The sequence below is a fragment of the Octopus bimaculoides genome, chromosome 28 (genome assembly GCF_046866305.1).
Source record: "Octopus bimaculoides isolate indiv1 chromosome 28, ASM4686630v1, whole genome shotgun sequence".
In the NCBI taxonomy this organism is placed as follows: domain Eukaryota; kingdom Metazoa; phylum Mollusca; class Cephalopoda; order Octopoda; family Octopodidae; genus Octopus; species Octopus bimaculoides.
The window spans coordinates 4511704-4528683 of NC_142955.1; the positions used below are offsets into that span (position 1 = coordinate 4511704).

General features: G+C 38.3%; 2 protein-coding genes across 2 annotated transcripts in view; both read right to left on the bottom strand.

Annotated features, from left to right (window-relative positions):
- The window catches only part of LOC106872552 (uncharacterized), a 34291-nt gene that overhangs the window by 9714 nt on the left and 7597 nt on the right, over window positions 1–16980 (bottom strand). The gene's annotated exons all lie outside the window — the stretch shown is intronic.
- LOC149130491 (uncharacterized) lies at window positions 7403–15822 on the bottom strand. Its single transcript, XM_089344256.1, has one exon. The coding sequence runs from the start codon at window positions 14941–14943 to the stop codon at window positions 14032–14034; it is 912 nt and encodes a 303-aa protein (XP_089200382.1). The 5' UTR covers window positions 14944–15822; the 3' UTR covers window positions 7403–14031.

Genomic DNA, 16980 nt, shown 5'->3' on the forward strand with positions numbered 1-16980 from the left:
CATGACCACCTTTTTTTTTTTATTTGGCAATTCTTCGGTATTTGTAGACGACATCATTCACCCACACAACCTTTCCTTATGACAAATAAAGAGGCGAGGCAGAAACAGAGGGCGAATGATGTCGTCGCCTCATACCAACACTACATACCAATACCAAAGGATCGCCAAATATAGGGTGGTGGGTGCACTTTGCTTACAACAGTAAGTGGGACATGTTTGGAGCACGAAATGGTTACGACTAGAATACTCTTAAACAGATGGAATGGTCATGACAAGAACGTTTTAAAAAATAGAGAGAGGAAGACACACACCCACACACAAGTAATTTGCTACACAACACCAGACCAATTACTCGACAAGCTTGGGACTGGAAATGTCCCTGTTCTCTTGAGACAATATTATTACGATATATACTTAAAATATAAAATAAACTATGAAAAGTTACGAGCTAAATTGTGTTTAACAGATTCAAATTAATAGACTTCTAAAGCAGGATCTATTTGATATTTATTAATCCCTCTGAAATGTATCATATTGCACTATGTATGCAGTATAATATTTATAACAAGAAAATTAAATGGAGAAAAAAACAGACATGATTTTATTTATCAGATACACAAATTAATACACTTCTCTGTTGTCAATCCACGTTAAAAAAAAAAGTAAAGAACAAAACTAGTTTTATTGCACTGCATGTTAATTGACCTGCTTCAAAAATAGGGTTTGTTTACTCAATATAGGGCAGGGCTCCACAACCAGTGTGCCAAAAGACGATACTAAGTGTACCACAGTGTAACCTGAATATAATTTTTTCCCCTATACTTTTAGTTATATTTTTAGTTCAGGTGTGACACTAAATTTTGAAAAGAATTTAAGTGTACTGCAAGTGAAAAAAGGTCGCAGTGCTCTCACACCTGTGCCTATATGATGAAAGAAATTTTGTTTTTGCTATGTATATAGACCCTGGAATTTCATTGGTTATCTAAAAGATGCAATTTTTTAAGTGAGTACATTGATCATCTTTTTAGCTTGTTCATATAGGGTCTGGTTTTAGAAAGTATCTTTTGATTGAGGTAGTTGATCATGTCCTCAAGTCTACAGATCAATGTCAACAGGGTTGTTGTATGTCTCTTCTTGGAGTGCTTAAAAGCAGCAAGGTGGTTATTGTATCTGTATTTAAGTTTTCCGTTCATGGATCCTATATACCATTTGGTCTTCATCGAGCCAGTGCTATAGTGTGCCATTACCTGTATCTCATAAACAACAGAGGATATCTTGCATGGCTGTCCCGGAGTCAAACAAACTTGCAAAAATTTTCTGAAAATTCAAAAAAATAAAATAATTTATGAGGTTATATGGGGTGCTTAACCCTTTTGATACCAACCCAGCTGAAACCAGCTCTGGCTCTGTAGTACAAATGTCTATTTACAAAAGTTCTGAATTACAATTTTCCACCAAACCTTAGTCACAATTTATGTTCCTAACACTAGCTTAATGATAACTAAGTTATTTTATTAAATTCTTTGTTATATTTTAAATTAATTGAAAGAAACACAGAGCATCTCAACAGAAATATGATAACAAAAGAGTTAAACCAGAATTCTGCCCAATTTTGTTGGTTTGGAGCCTGTGGTACTATGATGAAGAGAGACTTGGGGTTTCAAATTCTTGAAATATTAACATAAAGCTACACAATGTGTAGAGATGGTGTACAAGGTTTTGATCAACAATGTTCACTTTATAATAATAATTGAGATTTATAATTGTGGCAAAGCTGGATCTGATGTTAATGAGAAGTCTTTTAAATTGAAATGACAAATCAGCTGACAGATCGGTAGTTTTAAAATGAAACGTTTGTCTCAACAAATTGTCCTGAAGTACATTTTGAATTCCAGCACATTATATTTTTGATGGTGAGTTTTGTGTCAATGCTAAGTTTTAGAAGATTTAGTATGTGTGGTTTGTGGGACAGTTGGTTGCTATTTTTATCAGATAGGATCCGTACCATGTTAATGTCTCCTCGTTGGCTTTTATATGTACGTGTGTTTTTATGAGTCGTTACAGGAGATTTGGCTGCTGTTTCTAACAGGTCTACTTACCATAGTGTTGTTCTCGATCTTATTTACTTCGTAACACAGTGGAGATCAGATAAAACTATTACTGGTGCACTTCTCATGGAGGTTTAAAAAATTCACACTGTTTTAAGGTTAAAAATTTAGAAAAGAACACCAAGAAGAAAACTATTTTATTAATCATATTAATGAAAAGATGAGCCCAAATGGGTGCCGGTGTAGTATGTGATCTGCATACATGTTTCTGGTATAGCTTGTGATCTACATTAGTTCAAACGGTATAGCTTGTGATCTACATTTAAAATTCATCTATCTGCTTGACTTCCAGTTGATTTGGTATAGAAACCAAAAAAACTTTTATGATTTAAACACTTTTTGCCCTGAGCCCATTGAAAGAAGCCGTGATGAAAGCAAAAGAATTTTACACATAGGTTATTCGAGATGAAGAAGCTGCAATAGAATTTCTAAGATGCTATGAACTCCTTGATGAACATGGAGATATTTATCCATCTCTAATTATAATTGCTAATTTATAACAAAATTTCGAATGTTGGTCACAAGCTAGTCTAGATTTAAGTTGCTATAAATCACAATGACATGTAGATCACATACGACAGCAGCAGCCCCCAAATGTTTTATAGGTGCAGGTGTGGCTGTGATAAGAAGCTTGCTTCCCAACCACACGGTTCCAGGTTCAGTCCTAACTTGGGCAAGTACTATAGCCTCAGGCCAAACAAAGCCTTCTGAGTGAATCTGGTAGATAGAAACTGAGAGCAGCCCGTGATATGTATGTGTGTGTGTGTGTATATATTTGTGTCTTTGTGTCCCCTACCCCTACCATTGCTTGGCAACCGATGTTGGTGTGTTTACGTTCCCATAACTTAGCAGTTAGACAAAAGAGACCGATAGAATAAGTACTAGGCTTACAAAGAATAAGTCCTGGGGTCAATTTCTTCGACTAAAGAACCCTTTAAAGTAGTGCTCCAGCATGGCCACTATCAAATAACTTAAACAAGTAAAAGAATAGCAAATTTGTGAATAGTACATTTTACAAGACACTCAAACATTAGTATGGCTTTACTAAATCACTTAAGATCAATCGTTATAGATTTTCTATAGATATCATCATCAGCACTGATTTGTTACAACATTTCGTATCTGAACACATCTAATGTAAACAACGAAGATGGAAAAATAGCTAACGGGTGTGTGTATGCCTATTTCAGGAGTTATTGCTCCTCCAGCAGCATCACATTCAACTCATTAATCATTCATAAACCCATTGCTTAAATAGTTACTAAATATAAAAGTAATTAAAAGATTTACTAAATTCTTAAATTACATTTTTAAAAACATGCTGCACTAAGATGTCTCTTGCTTTACACTGTTTGAGAAACTATTTTAATGGCTAATGCTACTGAAAAGAAAAATAAGAGAGACAACTCTGAAGTTTTTATTAATTATATAATGTAGTAAGGCATATGACTGTAATCGTATACTGACAACAGCAGACATGCTTTGGTCTTATTAGACCTTCTCAGCAAGCATAGTCCAACCATAACTACAATTGCTATAGAGACAACTTCATTATATCATAACAGTCTTTTAATATTCCTTTATAGCTCTAATGGTTTCAGTCATTAGACTTCAGGCATACTAACATAAACATGAAATTCTGTCTGCCCAGAACCCTTGTATCTCAGTCTACACTTGCTCTACATACACATATTATACATTTTCAGAATCAGGATGATCCTGAGATTGAAAATCTGCCCTTCATTTGGTTCTTGAACATCCAGCATTAGGATCTAATTTAAAAGCATTTGGGTTGCTATTTCTAGCTTGTAAAGCTTGGCTGACTCATGCCATCTTGGTTGGCGTTTGTCAGATGATATCAAAGATCAAAAGAGAGATAAGTGACATTTACTTCAGTAATTTTACATTGAGATAGGAACTTTGGGACAAATTAACCAACAGTTAGAATTCAACTCATTACTGGAACAATAGAATGACTGTGTTACAAGATTAATTCTCACCCATCCTTAAGCTGTGATCAAACACCACCGGGGTATATAGTCATTTTAGACATATTAATAGTCATGCTATTTAGCTCTCTGTAGTTTTGGACTGCTGGCCCAGTTAGCCCTCTGCAGGAGCTGGCTGAAAAGTCTACATGGAGTGCAGCTTTTAAGCTAGTCATGACTAAAAGTCAATTATGTCAATCCCAGTACTTGATAGCAACAGCAGCTAAAATCAGAGCTTTAGGCTAGCAATGAGTGAGCTGGCATGTGATCAAAGGTGTTTCAGCCCTGACTAAAACTTATACATACAATGTACCTAACACTACATTATCCAGTGTGTCTTGCCTTTTTTAAAGACAACAGTGTGATGATAAACCAATAAATGCTAACAACATCAGTGCATCTACCTACCTGCAGAATTCTACCCAGTCAATGAAGTAATATTGTCACCAAAACCAAGCTACTGGAATGTTCTAACTGCCTCTAGTTTGTGAAGGTGTGAGAGCTACTTTCTTTGGGTTTCTGTAATTTATGTGTAGATATAATTTAAAAAAAGAAATATTCAATAACTATAACACTTTAATTTACATATAAATAAAAACAGTTTGCCTAACATTTCAGTTAAGATTCTTTTGTGAATTTCTCATTTATCTCTTCTTTTCGTGAGTTTTTGTTTTATATATAGTAGTTTTTTTTTTGCTAATGTTTTCTAAAATATCTTTTGGTGTATTTAGCTTTATCGTTTTACTCTTCTTAGATAAAATGGATCTGATTTCTATCAATTCTTGCAGAGTAAATGATACGAGAGGTTTCCTCTGCCTCAGAACTGAAGCAAAGTTGTTTTGTCTGTTCATGTTGGTGGTGGTGGAGGTGGCAACGGTCATTGTTTTGGACATGCATTTATTCTCTTTGCTTTCTTTTCCTACTCACCTGGTAGGAATGTTGGTGTCATTGTGTGTGTGTGTGTGTGTGTGTGAAAGTGAATTGATACTTTCTTTCTTACTTGTTGTTGTTGGCAACAAAGGAAATTCATCATCAAAATTGTTTACTGAGACGTTGTTGGTCTCAGAATGACTAGCCATTTTTTTCCCCACAAACAAGAATTTTTAAAAATATAATTTTAAAATCCAAAAATTCACCCTTCATACAGACAGACAGACAGAAATATCTTTATTAGCCACACAGGGCCGAACACAGAGGGGACAATACAATGTAGAACTTTTCTTTTCAAAAAGAAAAAAAAAAAATACGATGAATAGGGATCAAAAATGTTTGGGACGTGTAAATACCGAAATAACAATGTTCCATTTATAATAGAGTTCCCAAAAGGGGAGTAAAAATGTAATACAGATTAGGTTTATCCATGGAAAGAAAAGCCAATGAAAAAGACCATGGTAACCTCAGGCAGGGAAAGAACACAAGAGCAGAGCACTCTCTCTTTTGGATTTACAAGATTATGCTCAAAGTGGTTTCGTCATCTACACATACCATCTTTGCTACATTCACCCACCTTTTATTGAAACTTTCCTCTCTATTCTCACCTTCCTTTACAAGTGGTACTTGTAAAAGCTGATGAGCGGTTGACCAGAGAGGAAAGTGTTTGTCTCTAAACTTTTCACATGAGTCCCTCACGCACATTCTTTCACCATAGCCACCAGTACAATGGAAACTGCCTTGCCCTCCTGGTTAAAGGAAGGTGGCAGGGCAATATTTATAGACTCAGCCAACAACCAAATACATCTCACATGTGACAGCAGCCATTCGACATAAGCCCACAAGTCTGAAATGTTTGGACATTGCACGAGTGTGTGCAGAATGATTTCGTTGCTCTGACCGCATCTCAGGCAAGTCAGTCCGGTGTTTCTCGAACCGTGCCTGTAGAATTTATCCTGAAGTGGCAACGCTTCCCAACAGCACTGCCAGACCAGGGATCTCAGGAAATTGTCCATAGGTCCTGGCCTGAAAGTGGTACTGAAGAGGCAGGCCAGGTATTCCTCCTCGACGCCCAGGGTCTCCCCAAGAACATCGTCGCACCTCCCCTCCATTAATCCTCTATAAAACACCTTTGTGGAATTGAAGTCGCACAAGTTTGATCCCGGATGACAGAATTGCTCAAGAATAGGGCGGCACGTGTGGTGCCATTCGCCCAGCTTTGGTCTCTGTTTTATCCAAGACCGCTGTTCAGTCAATAAGACGAGATGTCACAATCTCAGTGCACGACTGCACATCATCAACCACATGCCCAGCCCTCCATTTAGCAGGTGTTGACAGCAAATGGATCGCCTTACCATCGGAATGCTTCCCTTTCACAAAAAGCAGAAGAGTATGCGTTCCAATTTGTTGGTAGGGTTGGGACAAGGCACAATGGTCAGACAGTAATAAATGATGGACGTAATGTTCTGTTGATCAAGGATAACAATTTCCAAGACGTTAATAACTTCCTCAAAATTGTAGCAGATGGCTGACACCAGCCATTGTGTTTCAATTTCAGGGGGCACATCTTTTTATTCTTGTGACCCTACAACCTAGATACATAGGGATCATTACACTTTCATCAGACTCAAGTGATTCTGTAGAGTAGGCCTTGATTTGCTCCTCTGAGTTAAACCTGACTTCAACTGTGGCAATCTTTTGCCCCTTGTGATATATTTTTTATGTGTCCATATGGACCTTAAACATTTTTCAATTGTTTGTTGATTTATGTTTTCGGGTTTTCTTGTTTTTCAATTTATTGTCGTGTATATAATTGTTTTCTTGTTAATATTTTCTAAAATGTGTTTAATTTTATTGTATTGCCCTCTTTAGATAAAAGGGGTCTTGGTTCCATTATCTGCTGTGGCGTAAATGAAACAACTTGTTTTCTTTGCCTCAGAACTAAAGCAAAGTTACTTTGTTTGTTCATGTTGGTGTTGGTGGCAGTAGACATCTGTTCATTCTTCTTGCTTTCCCTTCCCACTTGCTTGCTGGGAATGCTGTTGTTCAACTGTATCCGTGTGTGTGTGTGTGTGTGTGTGTGAATGTGATTCAATGCTTTCTCTCTTCTCTGCAGCATTTGGCAATGCAGGGAAATTAATGTCCATGAAAGATGATGGAACGCTGGCTGCTTCAGCCAAGTTATCCATTTTGAAATGAAATTTATAAAGCGAAAATATAACTGCAGCAGGTGGATTTTCATAAGAGTGCCTCACTCAGATGAAAGTTGATGTTGTTAATCAACTGTTGACAAAAATTCAATATAAACAAACATAAATAAATATGAGAAATTGTTTAGACTTATGCAGACGAAAACAACAGCCAATCAGACAGACGGACAGATAACTTTCTTTATTGGCCACACAGGACTGAACATAGAGGGGACAAATACAATGTAGAGTTTTTCTTTTTGAGGGGGTGCAAAAACAAACAGAAATTAAAAATAGGGACAACAATCAAAAGGGATCAAAATCGTTTGGGATATACAAAAAAGTGGAAATAGTACAAAAAGTTCCCAAAAGTGGGGTGGTTTATCCATGGAAAGAAAATCCTACAAAAAGACCACAGTAACCTTGGGCAATAATGTCACATAACACATTTACAAGTAGGTAACTCTCTGCTTATCCTTTGTTTTTTTTTTCCAGTTCATAGGATCACGCTCAAGGTGGCTCCGTCATTCACACGTGCCATCCTTGCTACATTCACCCATATTTTGTTGAAACATTCGCTAGACAAAACTTGCCTCTCTATTCTCACCATCCTTTTCAACTGATACTTGAAGAAGTTGATGAGAGATTGACCAGAGAGGAAAGTGTTTGTCTCTAATCCTTTCAGATGCATCCACCAGACACATTCTTTCGCCATAGCCACAAGTACGATGAAAATAGCTCTTCCTTCCCATTTGAGGGAAGGAGGCATGACAATATTGATGATAGACTCGGCTGATAAACTGACTCGTCCCACACGTGACAGCAGTCGTTCGACATAAGTCCACAGGTCGGAAATGGTTGGACACTACACGAGTGCATGCAGAACAGTTTCGTCGCACTGACCACATTTCGGGCAGGTCTGCTTGGTGTTTCTCAAGCCGTGCCTGTTGAGCTTATCCTAAATGGGTAGCGCTTCTTGATAACACTGCCAGGCCAGGGATCTCTGGAAGTTGTCCATAGGTTCCGGCCCGAAAGTCGTCTTGAACAGACAGGTCAGGTATTCCTCGTCAGAGATGTCGCAGTCTCAGCTCGTGTCTGCACATCAACAACCATGGCATGCCCAGCCCTCCTTTAAGCAGGTGTTGGCAGCATTGGATTGCCTGACCATCGGTCGAGGGCCAACTTCGCTGCCAAAACGTTGGATGCAATGCTGCTTCTTATCACCTCTTCTAACTTCTTAACTAGGTCACCCTCTACTCTGTTTCTATCTATGGCTAGTGTTTTGCTATACCTAATCGCTTCTGCTTTTATAGCTCTCGAGGGCAAACCACCATTTGTTGTTGATGATGACTCCCATCAAAGCCCTCTTTACTAGCATGCTAATCCGGTCTCGATGGGAAAGACGCGTTTAGTTTCCAGTAACCGGGACCCTGCCTATGTTTCTTATCTAAGTCTAGCGTACACGTCACAAGTTTGTGATCCGTGTAGCTGATTATGTGGAATTGTGGACACCCTACGCTATTTCTATCTACTGTCCCACACAGAATCCTATCTAGATACTATCTCGACGACTCGATGCAGTTGCTCCATGTCCACATTGGCACATTCAGGTGGTCGAGTCAGTACCTGCCAGACAGTTGAAAGCGCCTGAGCAGGTCTCTAAGGCATTTGCATCCCCATCTATTCCTATCTCTGCCCACGTAGTCTAGATGCATGTCCAAGGTAGCATTCCAATCCCCCACTAAAAGTAAAGGACAAGACTTTCCTAGGAATACTTCTAGACGTCGAAAGAAAGCCGGCCGAGCTGTTAAAGGCAGTGCATACTGATACAAGTTGAAAAGCATACCCATTGCTGCTGTTGACATCTAGGACAACCAGTCTACCCTCCTGGTCTATGAATATTGTCTTTACTTCGAGATCCAGACTCTTCTGAAAAAGTACCTCAGTGCCACTACCACCCATTCACGGCAGACAGGGGAAAAAATAAATGTTAAACTGTCCGCCAAACATGGACTTTAGGGCCCGTGGATTAAGGAGTCTGGTCTCACTTATGGCTATGAATTTTAATTCATGTGGCTTTATGTCGTTTAAGAGATACCCTTGTTTCCAAGGGGACCCCAAGCCACACGCATTCACACAGCCAACCTTGATCATAATCCTAATGATGTGTGTGTGTGTGTGTAAACACTAATGATAGGAACAGAGAGTCACTTACCATTCAAAAGTTTTTGTGTCTCCATCTTTGGTTTTTCCTAGAGATCACTATTAATTTTTTGGGAGGAGTACTTCTGGCATCTTCCCATCGCATCAGGGTAAATGGATTTTAGTGTGATGTGCAATATTTTAATGTGTTCTAGTGGTGTTGTGTATGGGTGGTTGTTTGTTTTTGTCTTTGTGTATCAGGTTTGTTTTTGTGCTGATGTATTCCATCATCTCTGTATTTTTTTGTGTTGATGGCAGTGAGCATTGTGTGTGTGTTTGTTTTTGAGGTGTTGGTGTTGTGTGTGCTAGTGTTGATGCTTGAAAAGTTTTCCAGAGTTGTGTATCTCCCTGCTTTGTTTGAATTTGGCTTGGTTCTTTTCTTGATCCTTCCTTTTCTGGCTATTTGCCATTCCTCACTGCTTTTGTCTTCTGACGAAATTTCTGAGGAATCAGAGGGCATGTTGTAAGCTTCTATGCATGTTTGTGTTGTTGTTGGTTGTTGACTGTTTGTGTGAGGTATATGCGATGTCAGGGAAGGGGAATCAGCTTTTGTATTGCCTTTTGGTTTTTCTGTTTCTTTAGTTCTTGTTGGTGGTGTTTTTCCAGGTGCTGTTGTATGTTCATTTGCTGGTGTTGGTGGGTTTGGTTGGTGTGTTTCCTTTGTCATGTGGGTAGTAAGGGTTCTTTTTACCTTTCACTTTTTCCCTGTTGTAGTTGTTGTTCTTGTTTTTGTTGTTTCTTCACTGTTGGGCAATCAGTTTTTAGGTGCTCTTCGCTGCCACACAAGTAACAGCGAGACCTCCGACCTTCTATCACCACATATAGGTTATGGCCGTCAGGCAGCTCAATTTGGTGGGATGCTATTGATTGAGTCCTGATCTATTTACATCAGCAACTGAATCATTTTCCCCGATCAATTTTGTTGCTCTAAGACAGTAATCTCCAGGATGTTTATGTTCTCCTCCATGCTGTAACAAATGGCAGACAACAACCATTGTGACTCTACTTCCAGAGGGACATTTTTGATTGAGATTTTGGTCACACGCTGACCAAGATACGCCTGAATTAAAATTAGTTTCTCAGACTGTAGATTGAGTGTTCTTTGGCTTTTTCTTTGCTGTTGAAGCGAACTTGTATCGTGGCATATCTCTTCCACCAGTTCACATAATTCTTATATGCCCATATCAGACGCAAACATTTTACTATCACATCCTGTGGTGCTTGCTCTCGTCTGCGTGTTTTTGCATTTATGATTTTATACACAATTGTTCTCTTTTGTGTGATGTCTATATTTTGTGGGATGTTGAGGTGTAGATTTGAACCTTCTTGAGTTAAGAGGGACTATGTTTGTTTTATTTACTGTGTTGTGAAGTGTAGTATGGTCTTTTTTTGTTTTAAGGCTTCTGCAAAATTTGATTTGTTTTTGTTGTCACTGGTGGTGGTGTCGGTGTCGGTAGCAGAGAAGGTAGTTGTAGTAGTGGTGTTGGTGTTGACAGCAGAGCTGATGTCTTTGGTGGCGGTGAAGGTGGATGGCCTTGCGGCGTTAGTTTTGTTGTTGTTGGTGGTGGTAACAGCAGCGTTCAAGCTGACAGGTTCAGCAGCTAATGGTAGCAGTACGCTAGGGAAATTTTTTGTTGTTTTCAGCACCTCGCTAGCATTCTGCATGACTTGCACACTGGCTACGTGGTTTCCAGTCACCATTTTCAAAATGAAAAATGGCTAAATTGAATCTACAAAAGCCTTCAAAATTTTGGAAATTTCGCCCACACAGGGGCGAAATTCTATGTAAATATTTATCAAGTTTTGAAGTGAATGTTGTTGCACAACTTTTAAACACAAAATATTCAACAATGAAAACTTTCAAATATGCAAAAATCGCCAACTTACGTGGAGCCCATTTGACCAGCATTCAGATATAGGTATACACACACACTGTTATAAGTGAGTATTGTAGTTCAGTAGCATTACCCAAGTGGCATACTAGGAAACTGTCCGATATTGAACCAGTGGTAGTCATACAAAGTAGTTCTGATTGCAAAATGCAGGCAATGCCACCACGTTAACATAAAAATGATATAACAGATGAGGTAGACAGTGAGTAGATGTTGATTAGACACAGTTATGTATTAATAATACAATAATATACATATATTAGGTAGTGGGTAGCGATTTTCTTCACTACTTCAGGGAGTGACAACCCTGCCTGACACAAGTCCTGGGGTCAGCTGGCTCCAGCTGACAGTATCCAGTACGGGCCCCTATCCAGGGTTACAGAAAGGAGACAACCTTCAAAGAAATTCGGAGCGGAGCCTCGTAGGCGGTTTAGTGTTTGACTTGACACTCTTCCGGCAGCTCTTGAAACCAAGCTGGTGCCAAACGTAATGCTCTGCACTCCTTTGGACTATGTCAGCAAGGTCGTGAGAGGAATCCTGACGATTGGGTTACCCAGGATTTCCTTACATCTAGCCTAGGCCTGCACAAAACTTGAGAGGACATGAAATGTAAAAACCAGACTGGATTAGTTTATGTGCAACTCCATTGTCTCCTGAGACAAAAGGATGCCAACAACAACAACACATATATTAACAAAAAAACTTTTACATCTAATTATAAATATATATATTTGGCATATGAATGTATTTTTTCACAAATCTCACATCTATAAGATTTTACTCCTGCATTTTGAAAATCATCATTAATGAGACCATGATTTTAATGACAAATAACAGAGAATAGATCTTTCTCCTGAGTGTATTTGTGGATCACAACACTGCAACTCAAAGAATGATTACCAACATATTTCTTCCTCATCATCATTTGTTGTCCATGCTAGCATGGGTTGGACGGTTTGACCAGGGCTGCACCAGACCTTAGTCTGATTTGGCATGGCTTCTATAACTGGACGCCCTTCCTAACACCAACCACTCCAAGAGTGTAATAGATGCTTTTATGTGCCACTGGCACAGGTGTCAATTTGCATGACACCAATATCTGCTACAAGATAGCTCTTCTTCTCAAGCATAACATATTGCCAAAGGTCTTGGTCATTTGTCATTACATTTTCTTTTTTTCTTTTTTTACTCCAGTGTGTATTCAACCAAAGATTACAAGACTTACTCTTCACACTGAATAATTCTCCAGATATTTCACTTTGCAATAGATTTTGTCATGTATTTAGTCATTTACCAACTGCTAGTTTACAATTCAAATATTTTAGAGAAAAGGTTTCTCTCAAACAAGAATACTTTGGTAGGATACACCATAAGAATTCAATGATAATTATTACCTACATATTTCACAAGTGATAACTGTTCACCAATGTGTACTCTGTTAGTGGACTGTAAGTTTGAAGTTGCAAGAGGATTTCTTAGGTTTCACAAAGTTTCCCTCCAGCATGTATATGGCTTAATCTTAAAAAAACAAAATAGTAATGATAAATTATTTCCCACACATTTTCACAAAGATATGGTTTTCTCTAGTTTTGACTAGGATTATAGGTAACAAAGTCTGTGTAAATAATTTTCCTCATTGTTCATAGTCAGTGTTTCTCTTAATGTGTAACCTTTCGCATCTTGGGAGACAAAAGAATTCTGCAGATGTTTAGGGCAGAATTCTAATTTAAGCACCCCCATAACCTTTGTATTCATTTTGGAATTTTCTGGAAATTTTTACGAATTTGTGTTCTACACAAAGGAATTCATACAAGTATGCAAAAGAAAAAAAATTTGTGATTTAAGGGCAATTAAGCTGTTGTTTTCAGCACATCATAATTACCTGATGCCTTCCTCGTTTCTTTGTCACTCTGAGATGTATAGATGTTTTTCAATAATTTTTCTCTCCATAAACATATTTAATGGAATAGGGATTTAAACAAATTATTTGAAATTGCTGTATATTTAACTCTAATTTGTTTTTTAAAGAAACGAAAAAGAATGGAACTTTTGAGATTGGGGATGGAGAATTAAAAAACTATTTAGTCTTTTTCCCATGAATTCCTGTTGCAGAACACAAATTTGCAAAAAAATTTTCTGAAAATTCCAAAAATTGAAAGAGTTCTGAGGGGTTAAATAATAATAATGAAATTGTTGTATACAGTGCTCAGGTGCACTACAAAGAAGAAGAAAAAAAAAGGTATTAGGTGTATTGTTAGCAAATTTCAGGAAGCATGGAGTTTTGAAGGATGTAGTCTCAACAGCTAACAACCGACACGGATAGTTTATTCCATGCTTCAGCAATTCTGAGTGTGAAAAATGTTTCTGAAAGTCATGGGTGCTGTATTGTTTTTTGATTTTGCAAGCATGTCTACAAGTGTTTGACATATGGAATTCAAAAAGGTGCCCAAGGTTGTTGATGGAAAGATGGTGGATATCTTGTGGATGTCTACTAACTCAGTTGCCAGACATCTGAGCTTTAATGTGTCCTGCCCAAGGAAGCAAGGCATTCAGAGTATGGTAGACGCCTGAAGCGGATATCCATTTGGTTGCACGTTTCTGAATAGTTTCCAGAAGATTGCTATGCTGGGCAACATAGGAGTTCCAGACTGGTGTTATATGCGATTCTTACACCAGAATCCCACCTAGTGTAGAATTCTAAGTGACGAATTAACTATTCATTTCACAGTGAAAGGGGTTTCTCATCTGTATGACTACGTATGTGGTTAAGAAGATGAGAATTCCGAGTGAAAGATTTCCCACAGATTTCACAGTGATAAGGCTTTTCTCCAGTGTGGATTCTTTTGTGTCGGTTTAAATCACTTTTCGACACAAAAGACTTTCCACATACTTCACAGTGGAACTGTTTTTCTCCAGTGTGAATTTTGCGGTGACGTACAAGACTGGAATTATCAGAGAAAGATACCCCACATATTTGACAATGATATGGTTTTTCTCCAGTGTGGATTCTTCGGTGAACTAAGAGACTAGAATTATCAGAGAATGATTTCTCACAGATTTCACAGTGATAGGGTTTCTCTCCTGTGTGTTTTCTTTTGTGTCTGTTTAAATCACTTTTGAAGACAAATGATTTTTCACATATTTCACAATTAAACAGTTTTTCTCCAGTGTGTACTCTTTGGTGAGCTACGAGACTAGAATTATCAGCGAACGATTTACCACAGATTTCACAAGGATACGGCTTTTCTCCAGTATGTATTCGTATGTGAATGACAAGACTAGAATTATGAGAGAACGATTTCCCACAAATTTCACAGTGATAAGGTTTTTCTCCAGTGTGGATTCTTATGTGTGTTGTTAAATCGCGGTTTTTGGCAAAATATTTTCCACATATTTCACACTTGTAGGGCTTTTCGATATTGTGTATTTCTTTGTGAGTAAATACTTCATGTTCTGAAGAGAAAGTTTCCCTACAAATCTCACAGCTATATTCAGGAATATTTCCGTATAATGATCGTTGGCGAATAAATGTTTCACAGTATAAAGGTTTCTCGTCTCCGTCTGTCTGTGTAACTGTATCTATATTGTTGAAAATAGTTGCGTTAGAACTGTCCAAGTGATTAACGTCTTCCATATCAATTACTCACAGAATTCTTAAAAGCCAAGAAATATGAGCGTATATAAACTATTTGTGGTTCAGTTTCTGTATCGAACATCATGGGCTGTCATTTACCAATGTCGTGAGACAGGTGTAACAGAAAAAGGCACGGAATTATGGGGCAAAAATGAAGAAAGAAAAATTTGTGCGCAAAACAATTCTTTCACGGATGGAAACAGCTACCGCTACCCAACTCCATGCTCTTTTCCTTTTTCATGATGTGATAGCTATTCCGAAAGTCCGCTGATCAGATATTACACTCGCTTACTGAGACGAGTCTAAGAGTAAAAATTAATGTCTTTTCTTTTTTTTCTTGCCGACAAGTTTCTTACCTCTCCAAGTTACATAAATATTGTTGTAATTAAATTGTTCATGGATGGTAGAAAAGTGCAATAACGTGTGCAGTATCGCCAAATATTAATCTTTTTTTTCCCCGATTTGAAAGTCAAGTGCAATGTCAGTATGAGTCACAACTATTCCCTCAATTGTTGGTGAACAAAATCCGTTTCTTTTATAAAACAGGGAACAGCCCTTTCAAGATGTAACTTAAGTTTATGATAAAATGAAATATTCAACCATGAATGTGATCGAACACCGACCCTGAAACACGTAGGTTGCCTTATGTTATCCATAAACATTAACGTTTACCTTAGCAAAGGGTATTTACTACACACGATTATAATTAGTTGAATGAAAAGCATATCAAATACCCGATTTCGTTGAAAATAGTCCCGCGCTTGAATGACACCGGTGTTGTAAGTTAAAAGTCCCTTATATAATTTAATACATTCAGCAACACATTCAGTTTTACTGATTTGTTTCTTTTACTGTGTCCAACCAGTGACGTAGATAATGGGGGGGGGGCATCACATCCCACTACAAGCACATTTTTCAAAATTGGCGCCTCTTCAATAACTTTTTTTTTTTAACTCTCATTCACTTGTGCGATAAAAGTCGAATCTATTCATTTATTTTGTTAATCGCATGGCCCTGGAAGAACTTTCTGGAGTCATTACTTTATTTGACCAACATCCTTTCTTTTTTAACTTTCTCCTCAATCTCTTATGATGTGTTGGTGGCCACTGACATCTGAAGAACCAAAACAAACCCTGACGTCATAACAGCTCAACATTGAACGATCCCGTGGACTTGCATCTTTTTCACGTCACGTCTTTATCAGTAGTTGTAAGTTTCCTACATAATGACATTGTTACTGAAACATGAAATTAATGAACGTAGAATACCCAATTGTGTATATTTGTAACTAATGAAATATTTCGTGTAGAGTTTAAAATTGTTTGAAATGCGTCACTGCGCCTTTTTTTTTGTGCTCGCTTCCCCTAACTTTAGAACCTGGTTTCGCCTCTGTGTCCAACCCATGGTAAATCAAAATTCAGAACTGTGGTGTTATGGGCTGTGTGTTGTTGGTGGAGAGAGGTGAGGCAAACAGAAGTGAAGCCAAACCGGAAGGGTCGGACACATGCGGTCGAAGGCCAGCACGTGCGTTAGTGAGAAAACAGACAGGTTACGAGAAAGACGTGTTTTGATCAAGAGCGATCGTGTACTCCGCTGCGGTCGACAAGTTAAGGTCCAACGTTTCATTCTGTCCTTTTGCTTCGTGTTGTCTTTTTCCTCCATCACACCACAAGCTATTTCGGCCCATAAGAAAAAAAAAAATTATGAGTGTAGTCCGGATTTCTAGTGATATCATTAAACCGTTTTGCGGCGACACGGACGTGGTCGCGTGGCTAAAAAAGATGAAGCTGGTCGCGAAGCTCCAAGGGATAGGCGACTTGGCAAGCTTTCTACCATTGTACTTGGATGGTCAGGCGTTGGCACTATTTTTAGAGATGGAAGAGAGGGACCAAGTTAGCGTGGAGAAAATAGAAATCCGCTTGATGGAGCCCTTCGCAGAAGGAATGTTTGAGGCGTACGCTCGCCTGGGGAGAGCAAAGTGGACCGGCGAACAGGTCAACGTGTTTGCCAACGAACTTAGGAGGTTGGCTAGACTGG

What these genes read in the sequence shown, in the direction of transcription:
- LOC149130491 (XM_089344256.1), bottom strand. Translation starts at nt 14,943, where the DNA reads ATGGAAGACGTTAATCACTTGGACAGTTCTAACGCAACTATTTTCAAC.